This window comes from Branchiostoma belcheri, unplaced genomic scaffold, assembly GCF_001625305.1.
Source record: "Branchiostoma belcheri isolate BF01 breed outbred unplaced genomic scaffold, Haploidv18h27 scaffold23, whole genome shotgun sequence".
NCBI lineage: Eukaryota > Metazoa > Chordata > Leptocardii > Amphioxiformes > Branchiostomatidae > Branchiostoma > Branchiostoma belcheri.
This window is the reverse complement of record NW_017803824.1, coordinates 1,797,103-1,818,212: the sequence shown is the minus strand read 5'-3', so window position 1 is coordinate 1,818,212 and position 21,110 is coordinate 1,797,103. Positions and strand designations below refer to the sequence as shown.

At 44.9% G+C, this 21,110-nt stretch overlaps 3 protein-coding genes and 1 non-coding gene across 13 annotated transcripts in view; 1 reads left to right on the top strand and 3 right to left on the bottom strand.

The window, feature by feature from the left end:
• The window catches only part of LOC109470611 (mothers against decapentaplegic homolog 5-like), a 14,888-nt gene extending 9,128 nt beyond the window's left edge, over positions 1 to 5,760 (bottom strand). For 7 of the 9 annotated variants that reach the window (XM_019769613.1, XM_019769620.1, XM_019769617.1 and 4 more), the window contains exons 1-2: positions 5,539 to 5,760; positions 4,192 to 4,794 (exon numbers count right to left, since the gene is read on the bottom strand). In XM_019769613.1, coding sequence (XP_019625172.1) covers positions 4,192 to 4,594 — 403 coding nt within the window. In that variant the 5' untranslated portion in view covers positions 4,595 to 4,794; positions 5,539 to 5,760. Of the gene's footprint in view, positions 1 to 4,191; positions 4,795 to 5,275; positions 5,508 to 5,538 lie in introns of those variants that run through there. The other 2 variants (XM_019769614.1, XM_019769616.1) reach the window with 2 other exon arrangements.
• A 5,362-nt stretch (positions 5,761 to 11,122) lies between these two features.
• LOC109470603 (RING finger protein 207-like) lies at positions 11,123 to 14,060 on the bottom strand. Its single transcript, XM_019769598.1, has one exon. It carries the CDS (start codon positions 13,649 to 13,651, stop codon positions 11,228 to 11,230), a length of 2,424 nt encoding a protein of 807 aa, XP_019625157.1. The 5' UTR covers positions 13,652 to 14,060; the 3' UTR covers positions 11,123 to 11,227.
• Positions 14,061 to 14,241: 181 nt separating this feature from the next.
• Trnad-guc lies at positions 14,242 to 14,313 on the bottom strand. Its single transcript has one exon. It is a non-coding gene; the product is annotated as a tRNA-Asp (tRNA).
• A 132-nt stretch (positions 14,314 to 14,445) lies between these two features.
• LOC109470592 (mucin-5AC-like) overlaps positions 14,446 to 21,110 on the top strand; it is a 68,832-nt gene continuing 62,167 nt past the window's right edge. For both annotated transcript variants that reach the window (XM_019769556.1, XM_019769555.1), the window contains exon 1: positions 14,446 to 14,561. In XM_019769556.1, coding sequence (XP_019625115.1) covers positions 14,493 to 14,561 — 69 coding nt within the window. In that variant the 5' untranslated portion in view covers positions 14,446 to 14,492. The remainder of the gene's footprint in view (positions 14,562 to 21,110) is intronic.

Below are 21,110 nucleotides of genomic sequence, written 5' to 3'. Positions count from 1 at the left end.
TACTTCGGAGGGAGGCGACGGGGGGTGGGACCCGACAGACCGATGCAAGTCTCGGGCCTAGTCTCGCGCTCTCGCGAGATTAGGCCACTCCGTGAACAAGATGGACTGATAGCCATCGAAAATTTGGAGGTTAGTATCCTTATCCTTCCAAAGTTGTCACTGATAAAAGAATTCACTAGGAACCAGATTCCTCACCAAATATTCAGACAATGCCGAGAAATAAAATAGGTGTTTTTTACTATGACTTGAACCAAAGAGACTTGAGTTTTGTACTTTTTGCAAAAGTATTTCAACAAAACTATTGGATTTTTGGGTTTCCATTCTCATTTTCAGACAACTAGGGTAGCCAACAGCCCGTCAGCTTACATGTCTAATGTTATAATAATGTCATTTTGTTTATTTATCTATATACTCCCAAACACAATTTAGTTTGGAGCCAACCAATCAGTGTTTGGAATCCATTGAGTAGCACGGCTCATTACAGCGAATCAGAGAACTGGACACAATTATTCCTGGACCAAATTAGGAGATACAATTATTTGGAAAGTGCACATTTCCAGCAGGGTAACTCGCCTCGGGGGAGCTATAGGTCTTCTTCATGTCACATCAAGAGGGGTCAAGGCCTGGGGGTGGTTCATTTCATCTACACAAAGGTGGACAACTACTGTGGCCAAACAATAGCCTCTACCAGGCTTGGGGAGGCGGCTGGAAAGAGTAGAAATCGGCCAAACAGAGAGATAAGCATGCAAAGGGAGTTTGTGGTGCGGCGAAATGTTCTCTCAACAGACAAACTTATCTCTCTATTTGGCAAATTTCTACCGATTTCTAGCCTGGTAGAGGCTAGCCAAACAAGGGATGGCAACTTTCATCAATCAGTGCTTAAGGCCTTGTTATGTTAACAACACATTTGAGTGTTCTGCATACTGATCATCTTGCTGATGTAATTATAGAGAGCACTTTGCTATGCCGGAACCACTACAGAGAAATCTGTGTTGGTAATAAATGCTGCCATAAAAAAGGACAATCTCGTTAACAATTCATAAGCTGCTGCACATAAATTTTCACTGACAAAAGGACTACCTAAATATGTGTTTTTGTGGCTACCTTTCCATATCCCTGCCATCCTATGTAGGAAGAGTGACTCACTCTGTTATTTGTTTTCACGGTCAGACAAGTAAATCAACAAACACTTTGAAAACACACCACACATCCGCTACAACAACAAATACCTCCACAACCAGTCATTATAGAACTATCTCCATTCAATGTTTGCCAATGAAAGAGACCATTCTGTTTCCATTATTTTCAGATTGTGTGCAAACTCATTGCCACCTGCCAACACACGCTGTTGGTATTATTGGTTTTTCTGCACTCCGTCAGATACAAACAAGTTTATTTGACAGCTCTGCACTGATTTGATGTGGTCCGTATATTTGAGAAGTATTGGTTTTTTGTAAGATCATACCGCCACAGGGGTTCTTGCTATATGTGTCAATGGATATGTGCTGATACAAGCAGCATAGGGTACTCATCTAAATTCACTGCATCAAGGATCATATATCATCATATATGGAGGATCTAATATCAAGTTGTTCTACAAATTCAAAACCAGAAAACAACTGCTTGTAATATTGTATTGGTTATTTTACCAAACCTGTTACAAAATATACTTTTCAGCTTTTTTTCTGTAGTGACTTAATCTACTAATCTCTATTATGATATGAAAAACACATTACATCCATGTAAATTGCAATGTATCTTGTAGAGATGACTTTTTAGACAAAATCAACGATTTATGATTTCATAATGGCAACTGATAAACGCCATACATACATAGGTAATTCATAGGTATTGCTTATACAGGTTTATGATAAAACAGTTCCATCTACACTAAACAGGTCAAAATTCTAGTAGTCCTTCCGCTAGTCAGGCCAGAGGAGCTCCACAGAGGTCTAGTCTGTGAGAGTTTGTGTTACACACAGTCTCGCATGTTTCTGTGCTGGGAATATTTCCCACAACCAAACATGTTACTTGATCAGTTCAGCTTCCGGACTAGACCTTCCTGGCTCCACCCGTAATGGCTTTATGTTGTGGAGAATGTTAACACTTAACGTCTAATAACATTCCCACAGTTTAGTCTCCCAAAGACTTGAACAAACACTTCTCCCCGAGGAGGAAGTGCAGTAGAATGCAGTAAGACCATTACTAAATACCATTTGTGACAGTCACTGGTCAGACTGGGACATACTAGTAATCTTCAAGCAGATAGTGGAGGTGGTGGTGTTTTCTGATTACCAGGCTTCTTGGTTCTTTGACGGCCATTGCAGATTTGGATGTAGGGATGGAAGCTAACTCTTCTGTCTCAGAAGTCTTGTACTGTACTTGGTCTCAGAAGTCTTGTACTGTACTTGGTACTATGATCAAAGAGGATAGCAACTTCTCTAAGACTCTATGCAGACAAACTGGACCCTCTATGGCTGGCCAACTCCCAGGCCAGTTGCAGTTAAGGTTAGGCCAATTTCTACTATTTATTCAGCCTGCAAAAGAGTCTGGTGGAGAGTGGAGACTAGAAATCCCCACCCTTCCTGTCACGCCAGACTCCCTGCACCCATTCAGGGACAGGCAGGGCCAGGGTGAGGGTTGTCATGAGAAGTGGGTCAGGGAGGTGCCAAACAGGGATGATTCTGAGAAGCTGTTTGCCTGTCCGAGAATCTCAGATATCTGCTGAATTTCACACGTGCAGGGATTTCCTGAGACGTTGGCTGGCGCATGGAAATGTTCGTACATCGTGCATGCGCAGTGAGGTTACTCAGGGGCAGGGAAAAAGTTCAAAAACAAGAAAACAATAACAGAAATACAGCTGCATCCTGGAACCCCTTTCTGACTCACCCCCCCATTGAAATCCACCCCTGGCCCCTGTCTGGTGGGAAGGAAAGGAACAGTGCCAAAAGGGATGGTCGGACAATGAGGTTTTTGACCTTTGGCCTTGACCTGGGGCCCCGGCTATTTGTTCAGGGAACCTGCAGACCTCTCTCTCAATGAATAACTTCCTCCTAACTGTCTGCATATGTGATCAAAAGGACAGCTGGCTTTTCAACTAGGACTGTAGGAGCAGACAAGGCAAAACAACGTCATAGGCGCAAAATAAACCCACTTTCTACTTTGTTCAGCCATCTAAATGAAGTCTTTATCACAACACCATAATGTGTAAATGGTACACATTGTACACAGTGCTTATGATACTGTAGTTTTTACAGTGTCGTCTGTATGGCGTGATAGTAGACTAGAGTGACTGACAGGTGCTAATATCATTATCTTGGCTCTCAACTTGAACCTTCAACTCAGTCAAGTATATCAACTGATAGCCATCATCCAGGCTCTCAGCACTAGAAAAGAGCCTCTACACTTCTTTCAAAAGGACTTTCCCTACCCAATCATGTAAGTGTCATTGACAGAATGGGATCACGACCCCCCTTTTCAACCTGGTCAATACAGCCTGCGGGGCACCAGAGATGTGTGCATGAACTTGCCTGTTGACACATGTCTAGACAGTTTCAGCAAATATGCTAAGAATACAAATGTTAGGTGCTACAAGTCATCCTTAATCTGAACCGTAACTGTGCTTGCTTCTCCAACTCATTTTGTATCAGCTAACTTATTTTCTTCAAAACTATATCGCAAGTCGTTCCCGGCAGGTGCAACCATTTCGCTGCAATTACCCGTGCATCTACGTGATGGTGTTATCTTGAACGTGACTTCCCTTTGTCAACATGTCGCTTCGCATTTTGAGAGATCTCCTCAGCATAATCCCTTGTTCTAGCGTTGGTCTCTAGTTATTTGCGGTGATGTGGCGGCACAATGGCACTAGGTGCGTGGGCCCTTCAGGTAGCTAATTACATTACATAAGTGTTCGTACTACCTGAGGTTACCATGACAAACTGTGTAAACACGCTGCCCGACGTCCCCACACCCATCTCAGACAACCGTGTGAGTGGAACCCCTTGTTCAACCCTTCGAGGAAGAGTAATCTCCAAGCAGATGCTGGGGGTGAAAGATCAGAACGTTTTCTGACTGCCATATGTATGGGGTGCCGGTAAGTGCCTGTCAGGAAGCCTGGCAGTCAGAAAACGTTACCACCTTTCACCCTGCAACATCTGCTTGTAGGTTTACGAATGATCTACTAGGCCTTACCTGGGCTCTCTACCCTCTTGTAGTGGTATGGGTTGATACAGACCTCCTTGGTGTCCTTAGCCCCAAACGGATAATTGCAGTGCTCTAGTGGCTTCAGCTCATGATGGCTTTGTAGGTCCGGCCACCGCCATACTCTACAGTATATCACGTGCGGAAGGCCTTTCCGATGGGAGACTTGCAAGCGCCCGTCCAGGGACCGCGGGATGGTCACGCACTTGCTGGGCTGTCCCGGGCAACTCAAGGCCTTTTCCAGTTCCTCCATTGCACCTTTTTTCTTCTTGAGCTTCTTGACGAGAGAGTCTACGGCCTTCTCGGCCCACTTCTCCTCCTCGTCTCCCTGCTTCCAGCCCAACAGACGCTTCACGGCTGGGCTGGTAAAAGAGAAGAGGCTCGCCATTGTCATCTTGCTTGTGTGGCCAGCAGATTGAGAGAACCGTGTTCGCTACCGCCGGGCCACAAGAAGTCCAACCTCCTCTCCGGTGGGTGATACACGCAACAACGATGTACTAGTACAACAGCACGCACTCCTCCAGGGCGGCGGGCTACACTGATGGATCACCGAACCGCTCTTCTGCATTGATGAATATTCATCCAGGGCCTTTCCTGTGGAATAATAATAGATACAGGTTTGATGAATGCCTTTGGTGGGCTGCATCACATGGACCTGTCAAGTGATGTAATTCCTGATGATTCAGACAACAAGTATGCCAAGTATTAACGCTGGCTTTTTCACATAATCCTGTCCACTGTTCTTCAGTTTACACAAAAGATTTGACTAAACCCTGCCAAAATGGCCATTTTTCTAGCATACATCGTATAATACGTTGTAGTAAATAATTTGTAGTAACAGAACTCCAGAGGACCATAGCACTCCCATATAAACAAGACCCGGTGTTGCCTGAAAATTATGCTTCTGTGGCCAGACGACGTGAAAGGCCGACAGGGCGGCTACTGTAAAAGCACTATCTCGACTTTGTCCAAGACGGATTATGTTTCACAAGAAACTAACTTGCAGACAACAAAGCAGAAACACACTGGCGGCCGTCCAATTTTTTTAACACCGTGGAAAAAAAGGGCGACCAACTTTGCCCTCGCCCCTCCCCACCACACTTCCTGGTCTCCCAACCTGTGCAGGTCCGTGCATGTGAACCGGGGGACAACGCGAGTGGACACTGCGTGGAGGAATGCGTCCGAGTCAAAACAACGCATGGGCAAAGCTTGAAAGAGCTGGGAGAAATTCCGGCATTGTTCCGGGGCCTACACGCGTCCCAATCATACATCAAAATACTCTGTCAAAATGGCGCCGTCCATTGAAAATAGCGACCTCCCCAAATACGGAATACCTACACAGATGCTGGGCAGAGAACCCTGGGTCGTTTCGGCGGCCGCTGATGGAGTCGTCCTCGCTCTAATTATTCATCTACGGCGGGAAAATTCTCCGACAAAAAATACATTCCAGAGAAAAATTGTCGTTTGCGCGTCAGGCAGGCCTAAATTTCGGCTAGAGCTTTCGACTTGGCGACACTGGGACTGGCGGCGGTTCACCGGCACATGGGGGTTAAGGCATCCATCCGCGCCGGACTATTTGCACAAATGTATTTATTTTTTCCTGGACACACGAACACTCCCCCTTCCATCTAAGTACGTTCATTCTGGTACCGATCCTTATAGCAATAAATAAGGTACACACTCACCGCGGTACATTCGCCGGATGTGAAAGGTGAAGCGCGGTCATTAGAACTACTTTCTCTCAGCGCGCAGCCGGAAAATGGATGCGGCCCAGGATGGGGTGCACAAGGGGTGATGACGTCACCAGAGTGGCGACACTGAGTCTGAGATTTGACATCAACAGTCCTGGGGGGTCAGGGACCGTCCGCAGAATAAATACGGGCCGCAAAATCAGGCGGGAATGGCTTTCCTTCCATTTATTCGGACACAACAGCACAGCCTTGAATACTCCGTCATCTCGCCTTGGACTTTTATATCCCCTTCCGTGCGCGCCAAAAGAGAAACAGAACGCGCGATAAAAAGCCTGACTTCGCAGGGGACCGACAGTACGTCTTGTTGTCGGGGTCATACAATACATGAATAGACTTATGGATGGACTCCACCTCCAGTCTTTTCTTCACGCTGATACAAGATAATGGTGACAACAATGAGAGAAAGTAACCATGAGCGGTCCATCGCTCTTTTGAAGTCCACGCGTATACTGTGCACTTTCGCTTGGCTTGTGTCTGTTACAGGGTTCGGCTTTAGTTTAGTGAAAGCAAGGAGGTTCAAAAAGAAAACCTCCTTGTTGAGGAAACCAACTAGTTTCGCCACTGGATTAATACAGTAGTCGCTCATTCAAGAGATACATGTATAAGATCGTATAATGATAAAGTTTTCACTCTCTTACTAGTGAGCGGGTCTGTGAAAAAACTTCAAAATCAAAAGGTTTTCATCTAGCTGAAACCACTATACCGTGTGAAGGACGAATCCTTCACGATAAAAAAAAACGTCCGAAGAAAAACAAAAACAACAATTAACTTACATGACCACCAGGTAGTTGAAAACAAACACACCTCGCACATCTCTTTCACAGTGGTCTTGTGACGAAGTGTACCTATTTAAGTACTTCCACTCGCGTGACCAATTATTTACAAAGTAAAAGGCAGTCGCCTCAAACTATTGTTTACGATGCTATTAAAAACGGAGAGATTCATTGCTGACAAAGATCATACGAAAGACGACGATAAAGATCTCGAGACAGAATTTTTATGTTTTCTCGTTGGAAGTAGCGTCTATCTTTTCCCCTGAATGATAAATTTGTTTTTGTAGGGAAAACAGTTGTTTTTCTCCTGTGGTGTGATGATAAAGTTCTGGCGGTGTACTTTCCGTCTCTGTTTAGCCTCTACCAGGCTTCGGGACTGAAAAGAGTAGAAATTGGCCACATAGAGAGATAACATGCTGGGGATTCACCGGGTTCGCCAGGCCAGAGAGAGAGTACAGTTTTTGGGTGCGACAAAATGCACTCTCTAGCGGACCAACCCCCTTGGCATGTTAACTCTGTATTTGTCCAATTTCTGCTCTTTCCAGCCGCCTCCCGAAGCCTGGTTGGTAGAGGCTAGTCCCTGCATGCGGAAGGTAGCTCGGATGGCGCACAGGTCGCTCAAAAGAGGAGACACCGAGTCTGTTTCGCACGGATTTTCTACAGGCACATGAACTAAATCAGGACAGTTTTCATGTTCTTGCAGCACAGACATACACGCGAACTTTGGGTTATAAAAAGGGTGAGTTTCAATATGTAAATCCGACCGTTTCCGCGTATATTAACTATTTCAAGGACGTGACCTTTATTGGCTAACTGTGAGAGGGCGGCTTCGGACCGTTCACCACCGCGGATATATAGATTTGGTTTGACTGTCACATTTCCTTCTATGGCTTCTTCTTTCATTCCTCCCCGTCCCTTGAATTGTTTCAATGTCATTCTCTTACTTTCTTTTCTGTCTGCTTTAATAATAAGCGCCTTTCGAGTTTCTTGTGCCTTTCCCCCTTCTTTTTCTGTGCATACGTAACCGACGCTTTCGCTCCGAAAAGCAACCTTAAGTTTGTACAGTATACGCAGGTGTACACCCTAGGTAGGTATGGGTATTACTCGTAGGTACAATATAACAAAATTCACGTTGACTGAAAGGCCTGCCCTGTTGGAACTATCTTGCAAGTTTGTGACATTTTATATCCATGCACCTTGGAAAAAGTCCATGTACACTTAGCTTTGCGAAGACTAGTCTGCGGCCTGTTGCAATGTCAATACACCTGGAGTCCCGCTGGCCTACTAAACTTCTAAATCTGTAACTGCGCGGCAGATTTCAGCCGCGGCCAATGCCGGACTGTCACCACCTCTTTATACGCGCTGTGCGCCGGGCGAGACGGAGAGCACGATATTTAAACAAAGGAGAGGGAAAGTGCGTGCTCCCGACCCCGAGCAATCCCCCCGCCGCATTCGTCACTTTTGTCAGTGTGTACAAAACATGGCCTAACGGTACCGGACCCCGCGGTACCAACAGCTACAGGCGCCAACCAAGTTTGCCGTTCCAATTAGCCCCTTCCAGGGCGGATTGGCTTTATTACAAGCGATGTCATTATGTGCACTTGTCCTTGGGAAAGAGCCCAAGCTGTCTCAGATGATACACAAAGGCAACTCAATGGCGACTTATTTGATGTATGCATTACAGACGCTTATGAGTTAATGCAGAAGTTGTTGGTTTCATCCCTATACGTGCATACCTCCATGGTATAACTATAAAGATTGACTGATGTATTTTCAAGCCTTAAAGTGCATGGTACGACAGGTGCCTTTGTCCAAGTTCTGGCGATAATCTCCCATTCTTATTTGATGAAATGAAATGCTCAAATATAGTCTGAGCAGCGCTTTCTACATTGTAGCGTTATGTCTTTTGATGTTTATAACATAATTGTAATCACAGTTTACTGCTGTCGGTCACATATAAATGCCGAAACTCATGATTAGTCCTACTTGAATTGTATACTGTATTGGCTCTTAATGTTTATGTAATTAGGATGATAATTTTCATCCTATACCCTTTTCTTTTCTGTACTATGTTCAATATAATTCGTTGTCATATGCAATAAAGTTCGTCTTCTCTAAAACGACACAGCGTCATTGGTAGGACTCCTTGCGACGATTTCTAGTCTTGCATCACAACTGACATAGGCTGGCCCCATCATCTGGAAACAAAGTACTAGTAGTAGAACGCAACGGATGATTTGATACAACTCTTTAGATACACTGAATCATATTTGGCGTCACAACAATTATTGTACGTTGCCCACCAAGTGCCTTGACCTAATAAGGCGCTAGTAACCCGACACCGCTGCTTGGAGTCACAAACTCTTGGACAAAATTGACACAGGTGTTAGCGCGTCCTACATTTTTTTCTTCCGTGACGTGTCAGTGTGTGTAGGTAAGGCCTTGTGAGAATGCAAGCGTACGTCCTTCACCCAGTTGTAAGACGTACCTATTGACCAGGCTACTTAAATTTACAAGGACGATGTTCGGGGCTTTGGAAAGCAACTATCATTTCAGCGCCTCCTGGCGTTGGTTAAACGAAGTGCAACCCACATGACCCAAACAACACTAAGTATTACTTGTGCTAGTTCACTCTACCTTGTAACGCTGTAAGTTATGAGGAAATTAAACTGCGTAGTTTCTGGATTGTAAGAATAAGACTTAAGTTTATACTGCAAACAGCTTGGATATCATTGTGTTCCTATCTTTTTTTAAAATTTGACATTGAATCAAGAATGTCATGGCCTTATCTCACAATAGAAAAGCAACACACATACTGTACAACTTGTTACTTATTTATTAGCTTTTATGTATGTACAGAATACATACAATGGGAAAGGTGTCTATACATACATGTACAGTTATAGAAAGGGTGGCACCTGTCACACCAGGCCTTTGTTATGAAACCAATGCTACCTATTGTAGCCCATTACAACTGACATTGTGTCAAGACAAACTGCCAGTGTAGATACATGTATATGTAACGTTACATATATGTTACTTGCAATATCTTTTATCAGTCTTTCCTAATTGAGATGATGGGAAACCATATACTGGCCATACGATACACAAAAGTTGTAACATTTCTTGTAATTCATCCACTATAAGATAGCATAAAATGCATCTTTAAGATGCATTTTATGTTCATGCCATAATATGGCATGAACAAATTTTGCTTTCCTGATATAAGTCTGAATGTTCCCTCCAGTGTTGAAGTTAGAATGGGACACCTTACAATGTTGTTGGAAGTAACATGGCATTTGGAAATCCTGGTTCGTGTAAACTATAGGGTCATGGCCACTACACCAGAAATAATATAAAAGGAAATTGGCCTAGATATGAGTAAACAAGAACTTGGACCGAAGTTACGCATGAAAATCATGACATGCATAGTAAACAAGACACTTTTTCATTTTTTTTTCAATCAGCATGAAAAGCTGACTGTTACCATAGCTATCAATAGCGGAGAATCTGTCTGGCAGTGACATAGGGAATGCAGGGTGTGTTATCTGTGAGCCATGTTTAGATTACAAAACAAACACCCTCCTCCCTTCACCAGGATTTCCAGAATACCAAGTTGACACTAGTTAATGCCAAGGTCATGTCTCACACTGACCATCATATAATACATGTACTAGCATATTTCATGACAACAATGGTATGGGTAACAAAGTTCTGGGTTTGAATCCTTAGCAGGCCTCAATGTTGTGACTTTGGAAAAGACATTTTCAGTTCACCTATTTCCTCATTCGAAAATGAGTACCTAGCTTTGGTTGGGAAGGGGCATCCTTTCAGATGGGACATTTCCTATGTCACACCTTGAGCATGTTAAAGATCCCACTACAGTTATCAAACTTATCGAGGAGTGTTGGGGTTCTTTCAGGAGTGGATGGACTAAAACCTATAGTCTGGTCTTACACAGCAGAGCTTATACTTCCTGTACAACAACTTACAGGTGTATTACCAGTTGAACTTAACTGAAGCAAATAAACATTCCAAATAACCTGTACCAGACAAGTTTTACTGGCATCACTCAATTTCTTTGCAACTTCAGAACTGCAATTTTACCAACTGCATGTGCATCATAGATCTATTCATCAAATCAAAATAACTGAGAAGATGGTTTGTACTACACCTGAAGCAAACCAAGTCTGAAAATCATGAATATTAGTTGAGAACATGAACTGACTTTGCTGCATAGATGATGCATGTTTTCACACTACAGTCACAGACTAATATAATATGGACTTAATATGAAGGGTAATGTGTACAGAGGTAGTCAAGGATACCTTGCTTCTAGTTCTACATCAATACTGGGCTATAAGTTACATTATTGGTGACCAAATGGTTTTGTATTGCTATAGTCCAAGTGCATACCATCAGTTCCCTCATCTGCTTGAGTTTTGGAGTTAGTTGTGTGAACATGTCCGGTTTCAGCTCCTGTACACTTGTACTTACGTAGGTCTATGCCTTACACTCTTTCTCGATTTTGTGGTTTTCCTCCATTTTCAATGCGACAGATGCCGCAGCTTTGGCAAGTTCTTCCTTTGACATCACCTTTGTCTTCTCAGAGTCCACTTTGCTGCTTCCTTCTTTTTCTTTCTTGACAGTTGTAGCGGCTGCATGCTTGCTGTGTTCCTCCTTAGATGGTGATTGGCCTGCCGTCTTGCTACTTTCTTCTCTTTTACTCTCTTCTTTCTTCAAGGCGGCAGCGGCTGCTGCCTTTGCAAGTTCCTCCTTACAAATCAGTGGGATACCAATTTTCAGATTTTCGTCTTTCCTTAGCAGAGCTCCAGTTTTCAGGAGCGAATCTTTCTTGTCAACAGGTTCTTTTTTACTCTTCTCTTCTGGCTTGGGAAGAGCACTTGGCTGCTCGTCTTTGCTGCCATGTGCTTGGGTTTCTTTTGCAGTACCTGTATCAGCTGTTACGTCCTTAATGTCTTCTTTCCCTTCTACAGGACGGCTCTTTTCTGGAAGTATTTTAGGTGGCTTTAGCGTACCTTTTGTCTTGATCAGACTGTCTTCCAATGGGTTCGGCCTGCTGGCTTCACTCTGCAAAGCCAGGTCACGGGACTCCTCCGCGGTTCGGATGGCATCTACGCGTTGTTGTGAGTTCGGCTCCATCGTGTTGATCTGTTCCAGAATAGCGTGCATGCAGCCTTCGTGGTCTTCGCTACGCAACGCCGCTCCCAGTCTTGGATCGATCCTCTCCTTTACTGCTGCTATGGACTTCACAAAGGGTGCGATTTGTCTGGCGATGGTGGTGCAGTGTTGCGTCTCCTGCTTAAGTCTCATCAGATCCTTTAGCTGCGCTTGGTACATCTCCTGTTCATGCGTAACCCTCTGGAAGCACTCCTCCCACCACTTCTGAAACACGGACTGCATCTGTTCAACTGCCGTATACTGGGTGGAAATGGTGAAGTCCACCTGGCCACACTCCTCCATCAGGTTCGTCACCTTCTGTTCCCGCGTCAGGCAGCGTCGCTGCGTCAGATCCCTGTGGAGCTCTTGGATGTCCTTCTTCAACTTCTTCACCCTGTCGTTCAGGATCTTGTAGTTTGCGTCATAATTCCTACTGTGCTCTGCGAAGGGGCCCGACTCATCCACAAACACCTTGCAGCTGTTGGCGTTGAAGTACTTCCCGTGGCATATACTAAGGGAGGAGTTCACGTGCATGGCCGTTGTCCTACACTTCTCGGCGAGGCTATCAACAGTTCCGTCTTCGTTGTTCCTTGAATGATCACCGTCACCACTTGCTGATGTTCCTGAGCTGCCTGACGCGTGCCCGTTTGTTTTGGAAGACTTGTAGGCTAGTCCGTTTCCTAGGAGGGGCTCAAGGCACCGGGCGAATTCCACCTTGTGGTCACAGTTGATCTTACTGCTGGTGGTAGGGCTGAGTTGGTGCGGTAAGTGCACGATAGCCATCAGCCTGTCGATCAAAACAAACCCCAGGTCTAGGAAGTCATACTTGTTCGCTGTTAGAGAGAAAGTTTTGCTACTGGAGATGTTCACTTGCAATGTGGGGAGCAGAGCGGCTAGGGTGATCAACTGGTTCTTGAAGGCTTTCGACTTTTCCTGGTACTGAGTGTCTACCGCTTCGACGAGTCCTTCCTTTCTTTCTCCTAACTTTTCCTGCATTTGTTCAAAGAGGGTCTTGATATCTTCTTGTTCTTGCTGTGCGTTGGTTTTCACTTCCTCGCAGAGGGCACGCAGTAGGATGATGGAGTCTCGGACCGAGCTTTGCAGATCCTGGACAGACAGCACGGCTTGTTCCAGAGTCTCACGCCCGTTCTTATACGCGGTCTCCAAGTCGATACAGTGAGCCCTGTCCTCCACAGAGGTGTCACGGAAACACATGATGCACAGGAGGTCCCTCTTCTTCAGGGAAAACATGATGTAGGGTTCCCCGTGCTGCACACACTTCTTCACTGTCTCCTTGAGTCGGCGGACATTGTTCAGCTGCACAACGTCGTGTTTCGAGAACATTTTGGCACTGTGCGTCGTCTCCTTGCACTGCGTACACAGCGGCTGGCTACAGGTATTACAGAAGCACATGGGCCCGCAGTCTTTGTGTGAGGCTTCCCTGTCACAGTTGGCACAGAACACTTTCTCTTCCGTCCCATGAACCTCCACCAAGAACTTGAGGATGGGATCTACAGGGGGGAGGGCGGCTCCCTCCGTGAGTTTGGTGGGAGAACTGCAGATGGGGCAAGAGATGAGGCCCTCGCTGGCCCTCCCCCGCAGGCACTGAGCACAGAACGCGTGGAAGCAGTCCAGGAGGCATGGTTCCTCGAATCTCTCGTTACAGAGGTAGCACCACATCGGGTCCCGGGTAGGCCCGTCCAGGTCTTGCAGCGAGCCCAGGGGTTGGAAAATTCCTCCAGACATCTTTAACTTTGCGGGCGGTTGTTACTATAGACTGGGCGTGAGAAATGCGATCAGAGTCTACGTTGGGGGTTGATATATGCCCACAAAAGACTTGTAAAAACTGACCGAAATTCCAGCAAGAGCGGGAAGCTGTCAGACGCCCGCAGACGACAGGAAGTCTCTTTTTTCTGGTCTCTCCAACTGTTTGATTTTGGTCAAATTATCACAAGTTCAGCCCAGAAATCTGCTCCCGGATGGAAGAAGTAAGCGTCTGTGCCAAATTCGGCCAGCTATGCAACGGGATCGCTGTGTATAAATATAGCGGAACCCGTGCGTCAGTACACCGGCATTTCTGTCCTGTCAAACTCCGGCCTGGCCTGACCCGTTATCTCATCCTGAAGGTTCCACTTCCGGGGTCAACAAATTAGTGCAGTGGCGCACCATGCGAATTTAGGGAGTACTGCATGTAGTTTGGTATCCAGTCGTTTCGATAAATCGCCTTTTCCGAGGAAGAGAAAAACGCCACAAAAGCATAGGTAATATTAAAATCTGAGGATTTGAGGAAAAGGAATAAAAAGGAAAATATAATGGAGACGAAAAAAAAATCAGCTCTCCGTGTCGGGGAATCGAACCCCGGTCTCCCGCGTGACAGGCGGGGATACTCACCACTATACTAACACGGATTTGGCTGAAAGAGTCGCCTGTCTTTTTGGCTATATACTATATGCCACGTGATCTGCGATGAATAATGAATTACTTGCGTATTTTTCATTGGAAGACAAGCGAAGCGTGATAAATTTGAATGGCAACCAAGCATTAATTAATCCACGGCGGTTTCTTCGAATTCAGATTCCGATTATTTATGCACAAGGATGTGATGGGCGCTTCTTGTACATGTGTGCTAGCAGCAGACTGGGAAAGAAACGCGATGGTGAGCCCTTCCTCGTTCCTCAATTTTTGTTTGACCACGTGTAGACATTCTTCATCTTGTTGTAGTACTCAGGACACGAAAATGTATAAATCATTTTGATAAAGGACTGCTGGAAAGACAAAATCTGTGTGAACCTCAATCTACTACTAGTAGATGTCGCAGCGCAGGTCTAGGACCTTGCTGATATGACTTCACCAGAACTTCTACCGTGCACAGGCACACTAGGCATAATATGTCAACAACAGTTGTGTCGTCGTACTTAGAGCCGATTTAGCTATATAAAAAGAGTCTATGTAGACCGTTGTATGTGAAATGTACGGCATTTTACAGAGCCAAAGCGGTACCGTGGCAGCCAACTCCCACGGGGCAGCCATGTTGGTTTTCCGCCGGTTTCAGAATATTCCACTCCAAAAGTAAGCCCAACCGCGGTGTCTAGGCAAAAATAAATTGTCAATACATCATCACAGTAGCAGAGTTTCGGTAACTGTATTTTATGTCTCGAAAATAAGGTTCCAAATGTTGTCGAAATTTGGCATCATCTGTTTGAATCATGTAGATGTAAATGTGATGAAATTTTATAAAAATTAGTTAGTCACACCTGTCCGAATGGTACAGTCCACCAGGATTCCGATGATTTCGTCAGGGTCAAATTTCGAGGTCGTGGCCCCAACAGGGAGACCGCTTGTTGTGGAACAAATTTTGCCGCAACATTCCGCCAGAAAAAAGTTTCAGTGACTCAAATTAACAGGTCACTGATTCCTAAAACTCACACAACACCTCGAGACAACGAGTGAGGGCTAAGACTTGCTTGCCAACAGGTGAGGGGTACGTTTGGTCCATGGTTTGGTGCACCGTTATGTTTGCATGGCGATAGATTCAGGTTTGCGTAGTCATGATGCATATACTATATAGTCGGCGTTGCTTGCTGTAACTTTGTACTTGTGTTGTCTTGAGTTAAAACTCTGTGGCCAACATTCAGGGCGAAGTTCACAAACGGTGACAATCATGCGGTGTTGAAGTTTAAACTGTTACAGTGCACAGTGATTCGACGAAAAAGCAGTCCAAACTTGTGTTGATTTCACTGATAGTAGATAGTAGATCAGCTCTTTAAAACTAGGGCAGTGGCCCAACGTATTAAAGTGTTGAGTCTAGAAGTTGTCAACGTAAACGTTTGAGCAGGATTCTTTATTCAGGTTTTAAAAGAAAGGACATGACAAGTTTGACAGGATATACTGCCGTCTGTAGGACTTCCTGTAATTAAGGTGGTTTTGGAAAACCTATCTCACCTGTAGGATTCACAAGAAAATGTTCAGATAAAATACTAGTAATTTGTCTTTTCTACCCAGATAGATAACTTATATTAATTTTTCTAAGTTTCTTTTTAATCTGGAGTCCAGCAATGTTTACACTACTAATTAATACTAATAGCTGTTTAGAGTTAAAACTTTCGATCCAACACAAAAAGTTCTCTTACCTAATAGCTACTCATGATATCTGCTAGCTACCCCACCTGGCCAATGTCATCCCTGATCTTGGGAGCCAACGAAATCTAACAAGGCCGGACTCCAGGCTAAGTTTTTTTCTCCAAAAACATTGTAGTCATGGGGAGATACCAGTATCATGGTTCTTCAGGTATGATGTTGATTGCAACCTAAGTGTCATACATTTTCAATTTTGCAAGATTGTATTTAAACTTCTAAGTTCTAGTTTTTACTCTATCTAGTACCACTGTTGATGATAATTTAAACGCTGCATTGAGCAGTTGCTACAGCTGCTCTAATGTTTGCTCAAACATGTTCATAGGAAATGGCGACAAAAAGGACGTGTAACCAGACCTCAGGTGTTTTAATCATCACAAAACAGCTGATCGCTTGGGTCACCTCTATAGATTTGCATATCAAAAGGCTGTTCATGAAGGTGTTTATTTTCACTTTCGTCAGCCGCCATTTAAACTACAGGACAAACCGGAATGTCAAGTTCTCTCATTGACTTACAAACAGGTGAGGCAGTTAAATCTAGAAGGTCTGTGGGTGGTCTTACAGCTGTCACTTTGGCCGACTTTAGACTGACGACGGTATTCGATCGCACGACAATCGTTGTGGGCGACGGCTGGCTTTAGACACATGACCATAAAGCGTGGCGGACACCCGCAGCGCCTGCGCAGCGCAGGATGGCACGTCGCGCGCCAATTCAAAATGGCGAGAGAACCCCTTTTTTCGGCATGCTCACAGCAGATTGTTTTTATCCTGCTTTTAACTCGTTGTCCTGTGGATGAGACGCCGAGTTTGTGCCCAGCAAAGAAGGGGTATGAGGCACATGTACCGAGCGGGGAAATACTCCGGGTTTGAACCAGGCGTTTGGTGCTGCCGTCGGCCTGGCTATATTGGCCGGGAAATGTGGATCGGCGGATCGGTTCGTACCGGAGAAGTAGCGATTGGTGGCAGGGGATTGTACTAGACACGTATGACGATATAAAGTCTTTGGTTTGACGACATTTAATGATACAGGCGATGTGCTTGGACATGAAATAACGCTTGCAGGCTTATTTGCATAAGGCCAATGACCTCCCACTTCCTTCGCCGGCGACGGTTCACTTTAGACGATGGAAAATCCTCCTCGGACCCCCCGCTGAAGGATCGCACGATAGGGTCCGAGGTGGTAGTGACGACGATTCGAGGATTACCGTCGTGCGACTATTTTGGTCGTGTTTAGACGGTGGTAAAATACCGTCGCCGGCAACATCTTGACGATAAACATTCGTACGACTATCGAACCGTCGTCAGTCTAAAGTGCCCCTTTGTATCAAATGGTCCATTTTCCTCGTAGGCCCTATTCCTAATCTCCAAGCAGATCCTAGGGTGCCAACAGGACGTTTCACCCAAGTTGGTGGGGATAGTGAGAAAGAAAACGGTCCATATATAAAAAGGTAAAGATCTTCCCCATCAACTTTTGCTTGGAGAGTACCTATTTCACTTACAAGTACATGTACTAACTGCTAGTGATGGTTGGTATGAGTGACAAGTACTTCCTCTTTTGTTCTTTTCTAGGTGAACATGGGAACCCTGCTGAAGGGTTAGTTTCAAGTATGGACTTAATGATGTTAAATAACTTCAGGGTATTATTACATAAAATACTGCTCTGATGATCACTTGGTCAACTGATCTTTTAGTTTGTCTAATTTTTTCTACACAAAGTTTCTTCTTTCTCCTAACAGGGTCAGAATCATCATAATTTTTTTCAGAAAATCAATTATCTGTACATTTTGTGGTTACTCTTGTATGAAATAGAATACTGCTCTGATGATATCTTGTTGATCTTTCTATTTTAGTTTGTCTAATTTTATTTTCTAGACAAAGTTTCTTCTTCCTCATGTCTGCTGAAGCATCCAATATTGGAGATCTGCATACAGTACAGGCATGGCCAGTTCATAGTAATCACAGCCCATGTGACCAGTCCCTCGGGGAAAACTAGTTGATATTCAAGATCCAGACAACAGTACAGGGACAGGGTTCACTCTGTCAGTGTTTGCTGGGCCTGCCTTCCCAGTTTGTCAATATTTGAGCCTGGGGGCATCCCACACCACAGCTTGATTTCCATGCATGTCAGCTGTTGAGTCGAACTGAGATCTTACATATCCTTCCACTGTGTTTAGAGCCAGTAACAGACCTGTTTGTGTAACACAATTCTATTGGATGGGGTGACAGGCTGGGTTTTATCTGTTGAGCCTGGAATTTGTAGCCAGTACAGTGGAATCTGAAAACTTCTGGTGACTGCCTCCACTGCGATTATGGTAAGTGTTTCTTTTCTCAGTCCTGTCTCAGTCCTCCAAGACAATTATTGTTGTCGCTTTTGGTGCTTTAGTTTAGGTAATTACTGGGTACTGACGGAGGTGGTTCTGTTTTAATGTTTGCAGCTTTTCTTGGTCATAAAAGCAGTGGCTGTTCCTCAGTTTTAAGTGTACAAGCTGGGAGAAGGTTTATGTTACTTATGCTGGCCACTCCCTCAATTTATCTGCCTTTTATCCAAACCATTTTAATGACCAAACCTCATTTTTTGTTGTTTATATCATAATGCCCTTTACTAGCCATTGTACATGCCATTATATTATATGGTACTACATGTACTACTAATCATGTTATTGTACATGTACATAAGTGTAGAATAACTTGGATATCCATGTGTCCTTGCGTTACAAGCTGGCTCTCTTCTTTTAGTGGACATTTACATTGTGCATATGCCCTTCAGACCGAGGTTTCAACTTTAGCGTTAATTTTGGACTGGGTTCAACTGAAAGGTGAACATGTACTCACTACTGGTAGTCTGTGTAGCTGTACTATACTATTATAGTTAATGTAACAATCAAGCCGTTCTGTTTCTTGAAGTCTACTTGTAAAGTCTTGCCTGAGATTAAGCTGTATATACTGATTGTTCAGGTCACTGAGCATTTCCATTGAGGCAGAAAAGGTAACAAACATGTACTCTGTTTCAATGGAGACCAAACTATATATAGGACCACAGTTTTTGGTTCAACTTAACAAAGACAGAGCATTAGGACTTCTATTTAACACCACTGGATACTAGTACTTAACTTACTTGCAAAGGAATGTTATACTACTAGTATCCAGTGGTGTCCTTGGTCTACCATCGCCAGTTAGTGACCAAGGACGCGTTGAACAACTCGGACAACGACAAGTGCAGACGAGGAGTTTTATTCCAGACGTGTTTACAACACGGAGTCGGTGTTAGGACTGACTCCTGAAGGGGTCACATAAACTATGAGCGCACGGGCTCATTAGCATAACCAACTCTTAGTGGCGTGATTCCTTTTCTTCTTTCTTTGCTTCTTTCTTTCTATCTTTCTACAGAGGTTAACGTAACGTTTGAAACATATATTAGTATACTGGCTACTACATATGCTTAGTAGAAACAAAGGCTAGCTAACTTGAAACTTTAGAACTCAACAGCTCATGTTAAACTTAAAGTGCACTACTGGAAACCAGTTGCAAACCTTGGTTTTAGTTTGATTCATCATATGTAAGATACAACTGATTATGTTTAAACAAGAGGGTAACGAACTAGCCCTGAAATTGGCTGACCTTCTACTATCTTTTATCTATATCAGTATCTAAAACTAGGTCACTAACTAGCCTTGCTAGACGAGTCAAGATAACAAATATATATCATACTAGATACTGCATGTGAACATAAGAAAATACATGTATATCATCGTACTACATGTGGATGGGAGATCACATATCATATTACGAGTGGGTCAGAGTTCAGAATGTTCGTCAAGTAGATTTTCAGGTAGCGATTTTAAATGTTCTGTAACAGGTACAGTTCAGTTCGCGGTGTGGCCGGTACTGTTCGGGTCTAGATGGCGTTATCACGGTGGTGTCTTGGTCGTAGTATGTACTCGCGATCGGCTTCCGGGTCCAAGCTGGCCGCCTTCTGCGCCGCTGTTCGCCGTGCGTTTTCTGGGACAGGATCGGCATCGTTCGCGAGACCGCGGTTCTCTACTCCTTTCTTTTGCCAGGTGAATCCGTCGGTCAGGAAAGGAGCAAATTTGGTGTCGAGGGACAGAACGTACACGAGGTTCGATCGCCAGTTCTCGAAGGAGTTGATCGTCTCAGTCTTGGTTAAGCACCACTGGCGCGGAGCTCGAGTGGCGGTCGCCATGATGTCAGAACAAAGAACAAAGGAACTGACCGAGAGAAGCACGTGCGTTCGTCTGGGCGATGCAGGAACACGCCTTGTTTTGGTGCAGTTCGGTTGCGGACCCGGCGCAAGCTGTCTTCCTAAACGAAGGTTGGCCCAATCCGTCCGGTGCGGGGAACTCTCTTGGTTCGGTCGCCAACCGGCACGAAATTGTCCTCTTCGGGGAAGGGCTGCCCGGATGCGTGGTTGAACTCACAGAGGAACAAGATGGCGGGCGCGCTGCACTACCGGATGTGGCCGGAGAATGTCGATTCTCCGCCGGCTGGAATAACTGTGGACAGTCCTCCCGGTTGCGTCTTGGAGCCCCGTCGGTCGCCTCCCTGCGTGTGCAGTCGCCGAAAGTGGTTCCGCGTGGAATGTGGCGAAAGGCTGAGGGTCAGGGAATGCTTGCTGACCTCGGGTGACTCTTTCTGCGGTCAAAGGAGGGTGTCTGTCCGCCTCGCTGCGTGTCGCTCTCCGGATGCTTTAAGGTGCGATCTCTTGGACGAAGTTTTGACGAAGCATGGGTTGGACGTTTCCCAGCGCTGCCGCCACGCCAGTTAGTGACCAAGGACGCGTTGAACAACTCGGACAACGACAAGTGCAGACGAGGAGTTTTATTCCAGACGTGTTTACAACACGGAGTCGGTGTTAGGACTGACTCCTGAAGGGGTCACATAAACTATGAGCGCACGGGCTCATTAGCATAACCAACTCTTAGTGGCGCATAGCCAAGGGCTGTTTTCTACCAATTAAACAATTTACATAGAAATGTCTTATCCAAATAAACAAATACAAGTTGGAACCTACAATACAAAGCTTCAGTGAATAGTAGTACTCTAACTTGCAACC

Excerpts from the sequence above, each read along its gene's own strand:
- LOC109470603 (XM_019769598.1), bottom strand. The coding sequence starts at position 13,651 with ATGTCTGGAGGAATTTTCCAACCCCTGGGCTCGCTGCAAGACCTGGAC.